Source organism: Acanthopagrus latus, chromosome 5 (genome assembly GCF_904848185.1).
Source record: "Acanthopagrus latus isolate v.2019 chromosome 5, fAcaLat1.1, whole genome shotgun sequence".
Taxonomy (NCBI): Eukaryota; Metazoa; Chordata; class Actinopteri; order Spariformes; family Sparidae; genus Acanthopagrus; species Acanthopagrus latus.
The window spans coordinates 14,163,310-14,183,206 of NC_051043.1; the positions used below are offsets into that span (position 1 = coordinate 14,163,310).

General features: G+C 40.3%; 3 protein-coding genes across 6 annotated transcripts in view; 1 reads left to right on the forward strand and 2 right to left on the reverse strand.

The window, feature by feature from the left end:
* Window positions 1-4,825, reverse strand: part of slc2a8 (solute carrier family 2 member 8) — a 10,483-nt gene extending 5,658 nt beyond the window's left edge. The window contains exons 1-4 of the mRNA XM_037097487.1: window positions 4,223-4,825; window positions 3,014-3,176; window positions 2,166-2,372; window positions 1,149-1,248 (exon numbers count right to left, since the gene is read on the reverse strand). Coding sequence (XP_036953382.1) covers window positions 1,149-1,248; window positions 2,166-2,372; window positions 3,014-3,176; window positions 4,223-4,317 — 565 coding nt within the window. The 5' untranslated portion in view covers window positions 4,318-4,825. The remainder of the gene's footprint in view (window positions 1-1,148; window positions 1,249-2,165; window positions 2,373-3,013; window positions 3,177-4,222) is intronic.
* A 138-nt stretch (window positions 4,826-4,963) lies between these two features.
* LOC119019157 (tetratricopeptide repeat protein 16) lies at window positions 4,964-12,035 on the forward strand. Of its 4 annotated transcripts, none has more exons than XM_037097485.1 (13): window positions 4,964-5,134; window positions 5,647-5,825; window positions 6,325-6,415; window positions 6,815-6,952; window positions 7,204-7,304; window positions 7,635-7,764; window positions 7,922-8,136; window positions 8,433-8,725; window positions 9,561-9,705; window positions 9,828-9,993; window positions 10,327-10,454; window positions 10,954-11,077; window positions 11,797-12,035. In XM_037097485.1, the coding sequence occupies exons 1-13, from the start codon at window positions 5,102-5,104 to the stop codon at window positions 11,827-11,829; spliced, it is 1,776 nt and encodes a 591-aa protein (XP_036953380.1). In that variant the 5' UTR covers window positions 4,964-5,101; the 3' UTR covers window positions 11,830-12,035. The 4 variants fall into 4 exon arrangements, 3 of the variants coding, with proteins under 3 accessions (XP_036953380.1, XP_036953381.1, XP_036953379.1); XM_037097486.1 differs by having other exon boundaries at window positions 7,982-8,136; window positions 10,954-11,095; XM_037097484.1 differs by having other exon boundaries at window positions 4,965-5,134; window positions 10,954-11,095.
* A 4,447-nt stretch (window positions 12,036-16,482) lies between these two features.
* mymk (myomaker, myoblast fusion factor) lies at window positions 16,483-19,897 on the reverse strand. Its single transcript, XM_037098923.1, has 6 exons — window positions 19,763-19,897; window positions 18,943-19,057; window positions 17,807-17,955; window positions 17,351-17,467; window positions 16,945-17,085; window positions 16,483-16,683 (listed from the first exon to the last, which is right to left on the reverse strand). The coding sequence occupies exons 1-6, from the start codon at window positions 19,895-19,897 to the stop codon at window positions 16,483-16,485; spliced, it is 858 nt and encodes a 285-aa protein (XP_036954818.1).

Consider the following 19,897-nt stretch of genomic DNA (forward strand, 5'->3'; position numbering starts at 1 on the left):
ACTGAAGTGACCATGACAGACCACAGGCTGTGGGACAAAGTGGAGCTTTGTCAAGGCCACACATGAATGTCTTCATCTGCAGTATCTAAAAATACACTTCTCTACTGATCTGATTGTTCCACTGATTTTTCTACAAAGCTCACATTGTCCACCTTTTCACTTAACAGCAGCTGGTTTCATTACAAATATGCTTGTAAGCTCAAAGTATTCCTCTAAAGAACATGATTACATGGAGAGCGTTTCCTCATTCCACTTTTTTGTTGATCCATCTGGTGATTCATTTCTCTTTATTGTGACTGAGATAAAAATGTGCCATAACATTTGGAAGCTGTAAACAGCTCTCTAAACCAAAGAAATACCACATTTGCTTTACATTTAAAGGGAAGCTTCACTTTATCATTCAATTAAATCATTTAATGATGATATTTTTTCACTGACCTCTAACACGAGACAAACCCACATCATGTGACACACCAGCTTCTACTGAGACAACGTAAATGGTATGCAGCTAACTAGATTAGCGAGATACAGCTATTTTCATTCAGGTCAATCAATGCTGAGGTTGCTGTCGAAGAGGCAGAACGTGACTCTCTCTAATCACAACCGAGGACGATCAAATCACATGACGGCCAGGTTGGGGGTCATCTCTTCTTTATAACCTTTGAAACAGCGGTATAAACTGCGACTAGAATTGCTGCCTCACAGTCGACTTGTCAAGTTGCAGTTTGCATCTGACTCTTCATGGCTTTATCCAAAGCTCAATATCAGCAAAACCAACAAGCTCACGTAGGACTACTTCTGTAAGTCTATTAGCGTGTAAGTTCATTGAGAGCTGATTCTGATAGAGAACAAAGTTGTAGCCATGACAACAGACAAATGGACGGAGGGAGAGCATGTAAACATGATGACACCAGCTGCAGCTATGGCAGGCGTGGATCCATCACGTGGCCCTTAAAAAGTGTAGGACGGAGCAGCAAAGCAAATTAAAACACATAAGAACCAGTAAGGGCAGACGTGTAGCTCTGCAGTATGTACCCAGTGGGTGTTAAGTCACATCATGGAAAACTCTAAATGATTTACAGCTTGTAAACGCCGGAGTTACATTCATCTAAACCTCAACCAGCTTTAATGACCAGTTTTTTACATACCTGCAAGATACACTCCCATGATGCCAAGCACCACCATGAGTTGCACACAGGAGCCTAAAAACCCACGTACCCGCTCGTGGGCCATCTCAGAGATGTATAGCTGCATGAAGAGAGAAAAAGGAAGATTACACAGGTTAAACGGCAGAGTAAAATATATCTATCCATAGAAATGTGGCTGTGAAGTAGCTCGGGACGTTCCAGGCAGTGCCAAATCTATTAAACTATTACTATTACTGATTACAGTAAATAGAGAAGGCCGTGCTTCACAAACACCCAAATTGTGCGGTCAAACCCTTTATATAGCCTAAAACCATATTCAATTTATAATTATACAAAAGAGAGAGATACAGAGCACTTTCACATTTGAGAAGCTAAAACAACAGAAAATGTTGTGTCTGTGATTGATTTGTACATCATAATGTTGCCATTTCATTCAGTGTCAATTGATTAATTATCAAATTAACTCTTTAAGCTTCATATTAATTATTTTAGCAAAAAAATAAAAATAAAATATATATATATATATATATATATATATATATATATATATATATATATATATATATATATATATATATATATATATTCAGCTATATTTAAGAGATAAAAAAGAAAAAATAAAGAGATGCATTTATTTTTTATGAATATGTAACTTAATGTGACTGTCCAATATGAAAGAACTGGCCAGCTGTCAAAACTGTTATTTCTCCACATTATGTTGACAGTTTTATAACATTTTTGAATGGTTTCAACAAAATTCTTACAAATTGCACCTTTAAAACTTTGGCAATGTTCCTGTGAAAATACCATCAGACCAAGGATGCCAGTTACTCAAAGCAATCACATTTTTAACTTATGGATTATTAATGTTGAGGCCAGTGACCACTGGGGAGGAGTTCACAGTATGGTGAAGATTAAAGAAAAGCCTCCAACAGAATGATTTTAAAGCAGGAATGTGATCAACAAGTCTTACATTTATACAGACAAAACTGAAAAAGAGGACGAGGTGCTTCCTACCGGTACCACCAGTGACGTGACTCCGCTAGCGAGGCCGGTGAGCACTCTGCCAATGTAAAGCATCCACACGTTCTGTGCTGCGATGATGATGGTGAAGCCGAAGACGAACGGCAGCGAGCAGAACATCAGACTGAGCTTCCTGCCGATCTTATCCACCATCCATCCGCCCAGCAGGCCACCTAAGGCTGCTCCCACCGTCACTATGGACTGAAAAACCAACAACACACAGATTCAGGACATAACCTCGTTCATTCTATTTGCATTTGGCCTGGTTGTAACACTCATTTTTATCTGTGATGCTGATTTCAATATATAAATCAAACCAGTGTGTCAACACACACATGCTTATTTAACAAGAAGAATTAGACACATTGAACAGCGGGACGGGATTCACTTAAAAAAAAAGTTTTGTAATTATGTTTCTTATTAAATGCACCTTGGGAGTTGTAGTTGACTTCACTCCTTCAGTACTGTCCACAGACTTGCCCTGTGCCCTATAACTAAATTGTACATTATATTTACTGTTTGTTTTTGTATTTCAGTGCCTGAAGTCTGAGTGTCAATTTAAGGCACAATGGAATGAAATAATTGTATTGCATTGTATAAAAATCTATTCACAGTCTATCATTGGTTTTAACAACTTCTGTATATTTTGAGGAAGTAATCCTTGATATTCAGCTCCAAACATGTTTTGCTTCACATACAATTTTTCTAGGGCTCACGTTAATCCAACAGTCCAAAAGGTGACATGTGATGGCATAAAACTGCTGACAAGTTCAAAGCACATGGTTTAAAAACTGTTCTGCTTTGAGGCATGTGATATTAAATCACCACGGCTGCCATCATACCCCAAACCAGGAGGCCTGGATGCTGTCCAGTCGCAGCCGAGGGTCACTGATTCTGGTCAGTTCGGGGATGACAGGAGAGCTGTACCCCAGCACGAACCCGAAGCTCATGGGACCCAGAACGGACGCAAATGTCGCCAGGTACAAGTTCTTGTTCTTCACTTTACTGTGGAGAGAAAGAGGAACAGAGCGGACTGTAGGAGGTAAAGATCAAAACCACTCAAGGGTCAATGTGTCAAGCATGACCAAAGGACAGTTCAGCTGCTTATATAACTTTGTTTGAACATTACAATGCCTCTAGCCAAAGAGCCGAACACTGCAGGCACTGCAGGGAATCTGCAAATTGTATCATTTTTTAAGAAGTAAAATAATGTAATTTATATTCAGTGTGGCATGTTTCTAATGCTTGGTAATGACGTACATGTACAGTGAGGTATGGCTTAAGCAAAGTCAAGCAGAGTGACTTCTAATAAACATTTAAAACTTTCAGAATGATAAAAGCACAGTTTAATCAAACGTGTTTACAATAGTGTCTGAGTTTAAGAGGTAGAGCAGTGAAGAAGCAAATCAACACACTGATGATGTGGTCCAAAAGGACTGGGAGCGTGTGACTACTCAGCATTTCAAGCACCTCAGCTTTCTCTTGTTGCTGATTTTTGCTGACAATGTATGATTGCAGGTTGTAAAATTACAGATTTTGGATTTACAATATATACTACATGCTCTGATATATTTGATTCCCTCTGTAGGAAATGAAACTCACAAATGACACAACAGGTCTTTATATTGACAAAAAAAAAAAGCAGCTAAAGACAGTTAGTCTGTAGACTGTATGATTGTGACGTTGCTTGACTCTGTCTTCTCCATTGTTAGACGATTACATTATTGCTGCTGATAAAGCAAACGCATAGTGTAGACTGATTACATCAATGACTAACTACTTACATGAATCCACAACTGATGTTGACTTCGATAGACTGATGTCAAGAGTCTACTAACTAATTTTAATATTGATCAGAAATCAGTAGAAATGTAGATCTCTGTTTGTGTGTGTGCTTGAATTGGCAAAGACATGTAAAACCCCTGTAATACTTTAACAATCCATCTCTGTGTCTGTTTGTTTTGTTAAGGTCATCATTAGCCACTGTAGCGACATCAGCAGTGACTCTTCCAGTTAATTCTGCAATACAAGCGAGTCGTACGTTAACTGACCTCAGATAAGCATCCTGCTCAGACATGAGTCCTGTAGGATCCTCATCTCCACCCTCCGCATCCAGAAGCCTTCTCCTCTCGCTCTGGATGTCCATACTGACAGCAGTGATGTTTATCTGGTGTTTTACCCTCCTTTCTTGTTCGCCTTTTTCATGGATTACAGGTCAGGGGAGAGTCTGGAGCAGATCAACAGCAGCGCGTGTACAAACTGAGAACCGTGCAGTCACGCGGAATCTAAAAAATAAGCTTTACAGCGTGTGAAGTAAACATCGGTCATTTTAGTTGGAAGCTCAACATTTACTCATCGCTGAAACTGAACTGCCAGAGGTTTTGCTTCCTCCACCGGTGACCGACTTGCATTGTCAACAATTCAGTCAGCTGATCATCGTGCGTGCCTGTCATTTCCCGTTTTCAAAATAAAAGTCTTCATGTCTCTGGGGGAAAAGATAGTTGCGCGCTCAGCCAAAGACTGTCGAGTGACATGTTTGTATACCGCCGGTTAGAACCACAGAGGTTTAACCACTGTCAAGCTGAAACGCTACTCTAAAGCAGTTTAAAAGCTATTTGCCAGCAGATTCACGGAGTTAATCTTTTTTTTTTCAAACGAACATTTGACGTTTACATTGCAGCTACAGCAAGAGTAACAGTGGCGGACAATACATTTTACATGGTTTGAAACAGAAACCGGAAGTGGTAAGACGGGAAGCCTCTCGCTCAAAGTAGAAACTCTTCGTTTAGAAAATAAAAGCGTGGATTGTTGAAGTTTGTTTCCATGGCGACATCCAGATTTTTAACATTACTGCCCTGTCAAAGTTAAAAAATAAACAGGGCCAAAGTGACTGAGCGGATGTAAAACTAATATCAGCCATTTGAACGACAATGGACACGCCTGAGGAGAAAAATGACGAGTTGGTAAAGAAATGTTTGTTGAAAAACAAAAAAAATAGCTAGTTAGCTATGGTCAGTATCTGGCGGTAAAACGTTAATTAGCCAGTTAATAACGGTAGCTAGCTTCAGTTCTTATTAGATTCAAGAAGTAAAAGGGTAGCTATCTTATATTTAAAATGAGTTTAGGTTAAAGCTTGTAGTCTGAAGCTACCTAACCAGCTGCATTGTTGTTATTTTCAGTGTAATCACGCCAGCCAAGTCAACATTGTGAAATAACCTTAGTCATAAAGGTATTCACCCACCTGGGGCAGGTTTTGATTCTCAAAAGTTAGGTAGCTAGTCCAAATGTTATGCAATACATTTTTTTTAATAACATCTTTCAATGGCTCCATATTTTTAAAAGTTCAAGACCTCAAACTATGCAATTGTACCATGTTTCATGCCTTTTCGTGCCATATGCAAAAAAGACATTTCAGGAAAACTGACACATTTTTAGATATATAATACCTAATCAGTGTCACTTAATTGTCCCCCAGCAAGCAGGAGAGTACAGTTTATTTCCCACTGCTGTGTCAGAAGAGAAGCTGGATGAGGCAAGGAGAAAAAGCCCACTCAAGCAGCTTCTTGGTAAAATCATTCTGGCGCCAGAGAAGGAACGTCCCCAAAGACCAGATCTACAGGCGAGCCTCATCATTCAGAGCAAGGCTGCAGAGCAGTGAGAATCATTAATGACACATTTTTGGAGTGAAAGAGAGAATAAAGAAACAGGCTGTCATCAAATACACATTGTCAGATGTCAATCAAATGTCCCGCCCACCAGAAGTCCTGTCCCTGAACCAAGGAATCCATTGTTCTCTCAGACATTTAGTCTTAATTTGTCATTTCTGCTTTTTCACCAACTACATTGCAGCAGCTTTGAATGAGGTGGCAAAAAGGGACATAAATGGACAATGACAAATTAAAGCATTTGATGGACACCTGTAATGAAGGAGTTGCACTTCAGCCTCACTCAGAATATATTCTGTAGTATTTTCCATTACTGAAATGATATTCAGTTGTCTTCTTCAAGAGAAGCTAAAGCTTATCTCTGTGTGACAAATATTCGAAAACCAAATAAAAGTGATCTTACCTGAACTTATGTGCATAGTTGGAATGTAGAATCAATCGATTACCAGATCTGGGATCAGTAAGGCTTCTGATGTCTTTCTTTGCAGTTACAAAAATGGAACAGATGCGATGGGAAAGTCCCAGTATGAAAAGGCTGTGTTCTGCTTCTCCAAAGCCATCACACTACGGCCAGAACAGGTGGTTTACTAAAAAGGATGCGGCGTTAATATTTTTCAGTGATGCTGTTTTTTATTTTGATGATTTCTATGTTGAATAGATCATTTGTTTATGAGAGGGGCAAACATGTAATTAATAAGGTTTGTTTGAGGTCATATGTAGCAATAACTCTGATTATAATGATCAAACTGATCAAACTACCCCAAGAATGTTTTTAGCAAAACTCAACTGATGTTTGACACATACTTTGTGTCAAACAACCCACCTGGTGGTTTAATTTCACTGGTGTTATTACTTTGTTAGTTATATTGCCACTTTCTGCTGGTGTGAGATGTTTCAGTAAGTTTCAGACACACTGTTTGTATTTATTCATCCTCCTTCTCAGCGTGATAACTGCTAACAACTGCTGTTGTGTTTTAGACTCAGCTGCATGTGAGCCAGGGGGAGGCCTTCCTGCAGCTCTGTGACTTCCAGTCAGCAGCAGCTTGTTATAAACGGGCATGTCTCTTGGAGCCTAGAGCCTTCAGTGCCCGTTTGGCCTTCATCTACCATCTCCAGGTAAGAGTTTGTGACTTGTGTTTAATGTTATTGTTACTGTAGATGTACAGTAACAGTAATAATAAACTTCTTATTACTCTAAATATCACATTGTAACAGTCCAATGCATTCGATGTATGCAACAAGTAATTCTGTTGACCAATCAGAGGCAGAGGAATGAACAAAAGATAAACAAAAGATGTGAAATCCCAGATTAATGCGTGACCATAAAATAATTTAATGCTGAGATTTATCTTTCCCGTTGCTCTCAGGGCCAGTGTTTGTTTGACCGAGGCCTTTTCGAGGAAGCTCTGGAGGCTTTCAGCAAGGCTGCTGAGGTGAAGCCTGGCTGCAAGGCCTATGAGGTCAAACGGTCAGGAGCCTGCATACTAAAATATGCATTGAAATTATTTTTTACAGTCTGTAGAGATGTGATATCAGATCTCTGTTACACTTTATACGTTCTAAGTTCTATAGCGTGTATGTTAAGTTGTACATATATACAAAGATCTAAATTACAGCAGCTTTAACACACTAACTGGTCAGTGATTGAGTGCAAAAGAGCCAAACGTTTCATTAATTTAGTAGTTGAAACGTCAGACGTAATATTTACAATCTACAGTTCTTTTATGGTTCTCATTCTAGTTATGTGTGTAATTCAAGAACATTGTTCATTATTGAATTTTGTCACCTTGTATCCCAGTCTGGCCTGCCTGACAGCTGCAGGCCATCACTCTGACTGTCTCAAATTGGTGAACAACTTGATGGTGTCAGATGGTCCCACCTCCGACCTTTACATCATGAGAGCTGGATTGCACAAACTCCTTAACCAGGTTACAATTCCAGAGACCTCTTAAGTGACACTTAGCACTTACTACAGAACAAGAAGATGTTTATCATGTTACACAGTTGAAGCAAAATAACTATACTACATATAAATATACTGCACCTACTGTAAACCTGCAATCGATGGTTTTCTCTTCTGTCCAGACATCACAGTGTTATCAAGATGTGAAGTCAGCGTTGTTGTTGAACCCAACGTGTCCCCAGGCTGGAGCCCTGCGTCTGCAGCTACAGGAAGCCAGTGAGAAGGCCAGACAAAAGGCAGTGGACTTAACTTTGACTGGTCGGCTGTCCGAAGCCCTCTGCATGATCAATATTGCTCTGGATAACAGCCCGCAGAACGCCCGTCTCTACCTATTCAGGTGAGTTTCACCAATATGACACACTCAGACGAGCTGCAATGAGTTAGTATTGAAGTAGTGAAACCTGTTGAACTCATCTCTCAGTCACAAAGGTGCTATAAAATAAGTTAGCGAAACTAGGGGCACCTGAGTGCCACCAGTTATTGACCAAAGGTATTGACTTTGTAACAACAGAAACAGAGAAACTTATAAGAGAAACTTCTACTGTACTTTGACTCAAGTTTCATATGCTTCATATTTACTTCATATCAATCAGAATCAATTTGGTTTTATTCACACAATTTCCTTTTGTTCAGAGGGATTCTGTACAGACGACTGAAGGATTTCACTGCAGCCATCGAGGATCTTGTCCAAGCTGTGGAGCTGAGCGAGGAGGAGGAGAAAGAGGTCGGAGGTCAGGCAAAGACCAGTGACGAGACGGATGGGAGTGACTCTCTGCAAGATGAGGCACAATTCCAGCTGGTTCTCACCTACAATGATTTTGCTGTTCAGTGCTTCAGCAGAGGCCTTTATGCTGAGTCCACCCTGCTTCTTAACAAGGCCATTGATGAGGAGAAGAGCCAGGCGGGTCTGTACCTGAACCGGGGAGGTGAGATCATAAATGCTTGGTTTGTGGATGAGAGGGTTGGAATGTGTGTGTGTGTGTGTGTGTGTGTGTGTGTGTGTGTGTGTGTGTGTGTGTGTGTGTGTGTGTGTGTGTGTGTGTGTGTGTGTGTGTGTGTGTGTGTGTGTGTGTGTGTGTGTGTCTCTTTTCTTTCAGGCCAGGATGTGAGGGTGAAAAGCTGGAAATAAAATGTTAAGTCATCACCATGGATCAAAAGTTCGGTGAATCAATTTTTTGTCTTTTGCTGTGGGGCTGATGTTTGTAAAGTTTCCTCGTTGTTGAACACATTGAATTTGGATGTTGACCAACCAGGAGAGGTTTACACTTTGAGCTAGGCGGCCCTCAGACTGTCAGACAGGTGCAACCAGACAAACCTGATTAACATTTCTCAGTAGTACAAAATGAAGAGATTCTCCAGACACAATTAATAACCACCACTCCCCACTATACAACTGAATATATTTATTGTGTATACACTAATTTGTTTTGGATTAGAATTTTAAGATGCTTTCTGAACTAACCCTCAGCAGTGTTGATTTTCATATTTCTAAATGCACTAAAAGCACTGGTGCAGAAGTTACATGTGATAATTTGCTGATTTTCACTGTTTTTAATTATTGTAAACTCAATTTTGGATGTGTACTATTGGTTTGACAAAAAAGACATGAAGTTATTACTTTGGGCTCTGGAAGTATAGGATTGGGATTTTTCATTGTCGTCTCAATTTTTACAGGCCAAACAAATTGCACAGTGCTGAAATCTATAATATATGTGTGTGTGTGTGTGTGTGTGTGTGTGTGTGTGTGTGTGTGTGTTTTAGACTGTTTCTTCAAGCAGGGTGAGTGGTGTTTTGCTCTGGCGGACTACCAGCAGGCTGAGGAGATGATGCGGCCTGATGACCCTGCTATACGGCTCCGCCTCGCTGTCCTTCACAACACGCTGGGCTCTTTCTGCTTCCAAGATGGGTCAGAACCACACAAATGAACAGGCACACAAACACATCAGCACCTAGAGAAAACGGCCATCTTGTACACCTTGTTCAGATGCTGCCTCATTTGTGAGTATCTTTCCATGTCTGCATCTGCAGGAAATTCAAGGAAGCAGCTGACAAGTTTTCCCTGGCTATCAAGTACAACCCCACAGCCAGTCAGTACTATGAGAACAGATCAAAGGCCTCCCGAAAGCTCCTGAACTTGAAGAGTGCCAGACAGGACGTCATCTGCATGCTCATCCTGGATCCATCCAATGAGGAGGTCAGAGCAGAGATATGTTTTTAAAGGACTTTTCTTTTTTCTCAGAACACGTGGACAATTTCTCTGTTATTTTAAGTCTGTCAGTAAATACAGCACAACAACATAGCGACACCGCTGTGTTAGTTATCACGATATTACAGTATGAGTAGGCTAGTTATTTTTCTATATATTCTGGATATATTAATTGGTGAAAAGTTCTCATATACATTGTAGAAAATTTTGCCCGAGTGATCCTCTTAGCAGACAATGAAGACGCTATTAATATTTTCGAAGTTCCTGTGGATAAAAAGCAATGTAAGTGAATTGTATGTCTGTGTGTTTTTTTTATGGTAGTTGCCTCCTATGCTCATGAATCTGTTCCCTGGCCAAAGCATTTCTGATGTTTTGTCCAGTACAGAAGGACAAGTAGTCAGAGCTCAGCTGATGGACACCATCCACGCCTACAGCTCTAATCAACAAAGGTCAGCATCACACTGCTTTACACTACTGTGGAACACCTGGCGGACATTAAAACACACTCACTGCAGCTTTACATGTGAGTTATAATAATTTGGTGTTTTCCATACATGCATTATTCAAGGTGTAGCCAGTTAGCTGCTGGTGCAAACCAAGCAGTTAGAATGTAATTCACGTTCCACATCCAAGTAAATGATGCTGTTCTCTCATTTACAGTGAATGACCAGTTGTGCAGTGGTACACCAACAGATTAAACATTCTCTAATTTCTCTAGAACATCCTCCCTGCACTGAATCAGCAGCAAAACAAACAGAAACTTAAACATGTGAAACCACATAAATAAAACTCACTCACCTCTCTGCATTAGACAGAATAGTTTCTATGTTTCTCATCGACTGAAATGATACTTACCAAATACCATTGACAGTGTATTAAGACACAGCTTTTCACAACAGGACTACATGCAACCAGCAGAGTGAATCTTGTTTTGTAATGTGTTTTCAGGCTGAGTGAGAAGCTCCAGAAGATGACTCTGACCAATGAGAACACAACTAGCCAATCAGAAGAGCCATCTGAAACAGGAACAGAGCTGAAGTTGTGCGAAAACCAACAGGAGATGCAGATAACTGTAAGAAGCCTTCTGCAGGTACTGACCAGAAAGTGTATTAAATGTAAAGCAATCTAGCCAAGCAGGAGGAACAATAGTATTAAGTTTGCATGTAATAGCTTAAAGCATGATGTAGTTTTTCAAAAAGAAATTCAAACTATTTATTATTTACAATATTAATTAGGTAATAATACAAACTCAGAAATATTTATTTTGAACAATAATATAATAAACAATAAACCTGTTCTCAGAGGAAAACATGGTCCCCAGTACACTGTTTGAAGCTAGAAGGTGGCAGTGAAATTGTCTTGTCCTTTTGGTCATTTTGTTTTTTAGTTTATTCAATGATTGAAATGAGGATTTTGTTTATTTAGTTTGTTTAGTTGTTCTTTCTTTTGATTAAAATGTCATCCCCAAGACTACATAGTGCACCTTTAAAAAGCAGATCATAATATTCAAACATTAAATTGCAACATGAGGTAATTATCACTCTTTTAACTTTGACACATCACATCTAAACAGATGTCATGAGAAGAATATCGTATAAATGGAAAATAGCTTTTGTGATCCCCGATTGTCTGGTAATGCAAGAAGCAAAAAAATGCTGAAAGCAAATTACTAACAGAATGATGCGATGCTTCTGTCATCATCTACAAAGTGGATGTTGAGAATGTTTGAAATGTAAAGCGGTGTTGTTGTCATGCTGAATAACAGCTGTTCCTCTGTGTTGACTGTGGCAGGTTATGGAAACATTTCCTATTGTTTCTCCATGACCGTCAAACTGTGCACCACACTGGGCCATGCCTCACCACACACCACCCACTACCACCATTCACACAGAACTGGAACAGTTCATCCTCATTTGAAAGGCGGTCATACTACAACAAGAGATACGGGGTGTCCTGGGAAGTGTTTCTCAGTTGTGATGGAGGAGTTATGCTCAGATGGCAAAAAATCTTAAATAAATGTTTTCATCATATGAGTTTTGTTTTTTCTATGCATTACCCAGTGATCTGTTGGCAAACATTGAAGATAAGAATCCTGATTACATTTTCATCAATGCATATTTGTCTGCAACAAAGAATTGTTGTGTCCATAACCTCAGAATGAGCCTTTTTTTATCTACAGAGGAAGCAAGTCCTCTTCCATGGAGTCCACCAAGTTGTACCGCCATGTTTCTCCCAAAACAGACAAACTAAACACTGGATCTAGTTAGGACCTCTTGCATTTTTCATGTTTTGGCTGCAACCCAAGGGGAGGGTGAGATGAGGGGTGTTCAGATGGTAGCTAAACACTGAACCTTTAAAATACTCTTAGTGGGCATTTATTGTGCTTAAACATTTTCTTTACACATTGTGAATCACAGTAGATGGAAACCGTTCAGTGCAGGAAACAAACTCTTACATGTTAAAGAACTGTACAAATACATTTTAAAGACCTGTCTAAATGACCTAAATTCCTTCATACAAAGAAAGAACAGTAGGGATGCGGAGTCCAAAACAACAGTGGCAACACTTTTTTAGTTTTACCTGACTTTGGATGCTATCATGCACTCTAGTCCAACAGGTGGCAGCAAAGGCCCAATTTTCGCTTGATGACATTTCTCAGGATTCTCTACTGAGAAAGGCCATGATAATAAATATTTTTTCTGTGACATTAGTACCGCTGCAGTGGTACAAAAACCATCTCAAAAACTTTCACAGTTTATGGTGTAATGTTATTATTGATACTTTATTTGGCTATAGTTTGTAAAAGCCTAAAAGTATATACATTGATTCAATGACTCAGTTATAACAGCTTTGTGACAGAGGCTCATACTATACTGTACTTTGTTAGCTAAAAATACAATTTTACAAACATTCAAATAGATATACATTTAAAAAAAAAAAAAAAAATCCATCAAGATATCTTACCAATTGAGACACAATTAAACGCCAACAATGATTTTTTTTCTATTTTATAAATAATCATTGTTGGCTTTAATTGAGACACAATTAAACACCAACAATGATTAATTTCTGTTTTTTTTATATATAAATACCACAATGTCACACCATTATAAAGTACCCAGTTGTATCATCTAATGTTATGGTAACACTGCAGTTACAGTTAAAAGACTGAAAGATAATAATGGAAAATAAATGTGTGTTGCTCAAGCTCCTCACTGCCTTTAAATTCCTCACCCATTTTTGTTTAGTTCACATATTCCTTCTTAACATCTTCATATCATTAATTTCTTTCTCGTTCTCTGTTACAGTCTCATTTGCCGTCTTCCTTTCCTCTGTCCTGTCATCGTCCCCTTCTCCCTACCTCATATTCCCTCTTTGTTGAAGGCTGTTTGTGTTGACAGTGTCCGACCCACCTTAACTCGGCTGCTTGGCATCGGCACTTCAATGATTACTTAACTTTTGTGGCGCATTGGTGTGTATGTGTGCTCTGTTTCAGTCTGCAGCTTCAGTCTGCCTTTGTACAAGGCAGCAGTGAAAACATGGTGTGGAGTTTCATTAATTTGGGAATTCTCTCAATTAACAGCACAGATTTTATAGCTAAAGAAGCACCAAGAGAATATACCGACACAATTTCAAGGTGGTAAAAGTGGGCCGACACTAATAATTTGAAAAACTCATAGTATGACTGGATATCCATGTCACTATTATAAATTAGCGATGCGTAGGCTGTGAATTATGGGAAAGTGTGCTGTTGGTTTAAGTTGGTTTAAACTATCCAAAAGCACTAATCTTGGTCCATAAATAAAGAGCCACTTACTAGCTATTTCTGGAGCATGTGAATACAGAGATGAGGTTGTAAGCTCAGGAAAAATCTAATGTGTGGACCTTTATTGAAACTATTGTTCCCTACTGACACACTCAAACAAAGATAGATGGGTGAAGAGATGAGGACACTGGTGGAGGATGTTACTTTGATAATGTTAAATTTAACCACACATATTTAACCACATATAAAATCTAAATGTACATGTAATTAAACAAGAATCTTAAGAAAATTACAAATTTCTTCCTTCTTTTAAATCACAGAATGGATCATACTTTCCTCTCTACAGACCCTGTTCAGCAGAATTAATGAATCTGATTGGTGGTTCACAGGTAATCAGTGTCGGCAGTGAAGATGTGTTTTGCGGCTTCGGCTCTGTGGTGTTCTCTAAGAGTCAGCTGAATTCACAGCATAAACACCAGCTGTGGCAACAGCTGATACACAGAGAAAGGACCTGTGGCACGCTGGCTGCTGTCTCACCATAGAAAGTACCCACAGCACATAGCTAAAAGCACAAACATACCAAACATACCAGAGTCTGTCACTGTCACTTCACATTGTGCACTTTGGTGCTTAATTAACTCTAATGAAAATGGATTCAGCACATTTTCTCTCTGCTGCTTGGAAGAGGCCGCCCCATGTGGAATATTGGGAGACAGCACTCTTTTGTGGTGTACAAGTCAAATTTTTTATTTGTTCAGATGTTTTTCGTCATTATATTTTGATACTTACTGAAATTCCACGCTGCCCTGGGTTGCAGGTGCAGAGTACGACCGAGGAGACGACCACGCTCACACTTCTGTTAGGGCTTATTATGGTGACGCTGTTGCTGTCGGCTAAGCATTGTGACCTACAGCGAACAGGACCAGGTTCAGACGCTCAGACGGTGTGTGTGGATGAGATTCTGAGTTGCATTTTGCTTGGCCTCACAACAACTCTTTTAAGGTTAGGGCTTGAAGTCAGCATCATTAGTTTTGGTATTAGATTTCAGTAAGTTTACTGTTAGATCAGTAGTCACAGACAGTAGAAAGTCTTCACAAATATAGTAACACTGTCCTAAATGTGTGTGGGCTTCAGCCCCTTAGCAGAGTGCTGTGGGATAGACAGTGGTCGTAAAGGAGCTGAAAAGTGTTTCACACTTGTGCAATAAAAAGCTCAAGTTACCGTCCTGTCAGGGCTGGGAGGCGCAGCCAGCCGGGTGGTGCTGGTGGCCCAGCCAGCCAGGTTTCTAAGGCCAGACAAAAACACCTTTCTCTGGGCACAGGAGCTGGCGGCTTGGCCCTGGTTCAAAACATTCCCTGGTGGAGGGGAGGTTCATTCACGTTTTGGCTGCAGACTGTTTTGTCTAAGATATGCAGAACACGTTTGTAGTCTTTGGGTAGTGTTCGGGGCAGGTGACGTGCATGGACGCACAACTCCATGTCTTCCTGAAGTGAAAGTGGAAGGGGATATGTGGGTTTAGAATTGGATTAGCGTTGCTAGACTGAAGTGGGCCTTGAAGTATGTGCCAGTCAGGGTTTTTGTCAATGGTCAGCTTCTGCAAAGTACATATCACTGTATTATGGTAATGGTTTGGAGGGTCGGGACTCTTAAAATTCCCTCCTGTCCCTGAAGACCAGTTAAAAACAGGGTCACACAAACATTTCATTTATTTTCAAAATATTATAAAATTATCAAAAAACATATACAAACTATACTGAATATACAATCATGTCATAGTGCAATAAATAACAATATAAAGTTTTCACCAGAAAAATACACAGTCTGAATGATGCACAAAAGAGACAGTGGTCATGGCCAAAGCTGCTCTGTCACTGAACCAGAGGTAACAGACAGACTAGTCCACCTGCTGATCCTGAAACACATCAAGATGCTTCCGTCGGTCTACAGGCTGACGTCTCGGCCGCCGCTTCACCTCGCTCCAATGTCTGATGCTCCACATGACACATTTGGCTCCTTGAGGACGTATAAAAACGGTAAAATTTGCTTTACAGTCTTGTAATACTTATAAATGAATTCAGCCGCGTGGTTCCGAGACGGGAAAGAGAAAGCGGAGGGGGGACGGACAGACCGAGGCGAGCAGACGAAGGGTCTCCCCTGAGGAACATTTCTAAAGACAATTTATATATTTTGGAGAGATAAAACATCTGCCTGTTTGTTCTTCTCATAAATTTTCCAGTCAGTTTTACTGGCTTGTCTCAGCCACTGTCTCCCTGTTCGTGCTGTGTGTGTTCTTTCGTAGCGTGCTGCCTGTCCTCAACTTTACACGAGTGCCTCAGACAGCTGTGTTCTTATTGGGTCTTTGAGGGCACCAGAGGCCTGATTCGCCTTTTGCTCCCGTCCTTAAAGTTTAGAACCACATCAGAGTGCCTTTGCTTTTTTACCTGCTGGCTACAGTATCTGGTGGATTCCCAAAGTCGCTGCCGACCTTAAATATTCTACCAGCCAAAACTGATTTTTTTGGAGTAGAAAGGAACGTCCACGTGATGGTTGGTTTCCTGCTGAAGTAGATTAACTTACCAGCCACATACAAGTTTATCAGCATTTGGCTGACAGTTATTTGGTGATTTTCCCATTTCCTGCTCATAGCCGACCACTATCTCTGCCTGTTCATCAGGATCCTACGTTAGACCTGACAGTCAATGTTTTTGGGTTCACTTCCAGCCATTCATCTCTTTGAGTTTGCTGATGCTGGGTCCTTTGATTGGCGTGGAGGGCGGGGGGTTGTAAAGAGGCAGAGTTGGGGTGCTACAGCCTCGTGTCCACAGCTTTTCAGTGGGGATTGTCCACACGGTCCGAGACGATTTCTTCTTTGGCTTGTCTTTCTTCTCTTTAGAAGTAGCAGGGGACATTGACTGGAGATGGAACAGTGAGGAAGCAGGATTAGGACATTGTTAAGGAAATGTGAGCTTGACATGACAGTGAATGATGCTGATTTATTGCAAAGTCAGTTTAAGCGCTAAATTATTGAAATGTTACTTTCCAGTCCCGAGTCTCTTGCTTTCACTAGTCCATACAATCTACGACTCCAACTCTACCCTGCCCTCATGTGACCTGCCCAGTTGCCTTCAGCTTCAGCTCCTCTCTCTTATACAGATATAGTAAAAGTAACTTACGCAGCAGCAGAGAGTGAAGCAGCTAAGCTTAGCTGCGTTTCGTCCCGTCCCTGCGTAGCGGTTCTTCTTTGGCAGTAGCAGGACGAAGGACACAGCCAGAGACAGATGGTAGAAGCTGTGAACATAGGCGTAGTCCCACTCCTGCAGTGAAGAGAATATAGCACATTCTATTCAGGCTGATATCATTTATTAAAGGTGTAATACATAGTTTTGGGGAAGCTTAATCAAACTAAATAAACAAACTCCTCATTTTTGTCACTCTATAACCAAATTTACAGAGCTCATAAAGGTAAAATAGTAAATATATGTAATGTGTTGTTAGTGCAAGAAACAATCTCTCTGCCCACCCCTGATTAATCTTCTGGTAGTTCTTTGTTTGGGTTAGTTTTATGTTGATGATTGTCACCTCAAAGTAGAAACGCAGCATCAGAGCGAGAGCACCAAAGCAGCAGCCTGGACCGACCTGCTGCGTGTACACTTTCTTCTCTGGATACACCGCCCTCAGCTCCTTCATCTTCTGCAGCTGAAATTAAAGTGATACAGATAAGGCACACTGAATTCAATGACGAGAAGTTAAAAAGGGAATGGGAAAAATTAGACTCAAGTACAAGAGAGTGCAGAAAAAAATCAGAGGAACAATAATAAGATAAAAGAGGTGACGACGTAAGTAAAAATGTCCAACGGTGGAGATCAGGAAGGAGAGGATGGTAAAGAGGGATTATATGAAGGAGATGGAAGTTTATGAGGGGGAGTTGGAGTAGATATAAGACTGAGCCGGATTTGGATCAGACATCACAGAAATATCGACATATATAACCATATTCTTAACTCCTGGAACCTGCAAATTCTTAAGCCCACTCACCCATTTGACAGTGATGATGAAGACAGCGGATCCAATGGGTCCGGAGTAGATCCCATAGCCCCAGCGATCCTGGTAGATCCTCACAGCAGTCGTCAGGACTCCAAACATGGTTATACTGGAGCGCTGGGGCTCATCAAAGTCGCCCAGAGCTGGAACAGGGACACACATACATGTATGTTACTCTAACAGGCAGGCACATTTTTACTTAATGTAGACCAAAATTACATTAGATACATTTCTTATCCAGGAATCCAGATGCACTCACAAATCCTATAAAAATACCGTAATGCCAGAGAATCTCTAGGTTTTCAGTTCGGCTAAAAATAACACCAGGAATCTTTTCAGAGTTTGCATTCTGCTGTCTTCCATGAGAAAGACACACATCGCCATTGCCAAATATCCTGAAGGGTTACACCACCCGACAAAGAGAGCAGACCAATCAGTAAAGTCAGCTGTCGAAGCATTTGGCCCCTCACAGCATGTGATTTAAAAGCCTTGTAGCAAAACCTCAGGGGCTTAAATTGGTCGATGGGAGAGGAACAAATGTATTTGTGTGTGTGTGTCTGTGTGTGATCATATTAGAGCAGGCATTTCGGAGCACATGTGAGATGAACTCAAAGACACAACATATGCTGTCAACAACTGTTGCAGCCAGAGCTGGATTTTTATTTCTTGAACTTGTGCTTGGGAAGTGTAATTGTCGGATATGAGCTTAAAATCATTTTTTCCTTGAAATATGAATGATGAAATATTCTTTTTTAGCCAGTGCTCGCTAGCTTGAGTTTACGCAAAAATACCCTAGCACTAGCTTCCAGTTGTTCAGAAGGGTTAAACAAAACCTTTGGATAAAAGATATTTTGTGTAATAATGCCAAAAAAAAAAAAAAAACTCAGCTTGGCCTGGATTAACATGCTAATTTACTCCCTTTTTCAGGAGTGATGCTTTAAAGTGTGTTTACATTTAAGCTGTTGGTCATGTAAATATCTTTCTGTCCGTCACTGTCAAGCAGCACTACCTAAAGATATTCAAAAAGAAAAGGTTGTTTGTGGCCTCTACTGTTCCCTGTTTTTCCGGTGTGTTCATGATGACGAATCACAAGCTTTCGCTGTGTATAGAGTGCGACAGACTGTACTTACCTATGAGTGTGACCCACATGGAGAGAGCTGTGCTGTAAACACTGAAGTACTCGAGAATGTCATATTTCATGAAACACAGGATGGAGAGACCTGGTCCATCACATGCGTGGTAAATCTACAGAAAGACATACAAGTTCAAGTCAAACAGACAGCAGGAGTATCTGTAAGGTTATTAATGACCTTCACATACAGTCCCAGTTTCAATGTCACAACAGGTTGCGCTTATAGAAGGTGTGAAATCACCAGTAGGTCATTTTTGATATAATGAAAACAATGTGTGAATTGGGTTGTCTGTTTGGATTTAAAACGCACAAATTATAAAAATCTTTGAGACACAGTTCTTATAAGCAAACAGGGATGCAGAAACCATAGATGCTGTCAATTAAAGAGAGGGAAGATAAAAAGTTTGAGTTAGTAGGGTTTATGATATATTTATATAATCTTTTATATATTTATATTTGTATGTAAAATAAGTAAGCAAAGCCTGTAAAGGATATTTGAAGTTGATAAACAGATCTTATGGTGATTCACTAAAATGCTATCGAGTCCCATCCTTACCTCTGATTGTGTAAATTCTTCACAACTTTCTTACTTATGCTGATCAAATTTAATGCCGGTAAGTTGAACAGCAGATGCAAAAACATAAAATGAAAGCAGTTTTTAAAATGATATGGCGTTAGGGTTATCTTCTGATCCAAACTCGAAACATCAATGTTCTCAGCTTCCCGCATGTTCAGTGACTTAGAACACGCAAACATCACAACCAAGCAACACATTTTCAATCCGTGATATCGAAACAGAGCCATCGCCGCATTCTCACCGCGGTGAAGAACATCGTGAAGAAGTAGACCATGGCCTCCATGTGGAAGCCCCTCTTGGTGGCCACGCTGGCTGCAGGCAGGAACACCAGACTGCTGACTGTAGGAAGCAGCATCTTGGCAATAAACGCACCCAT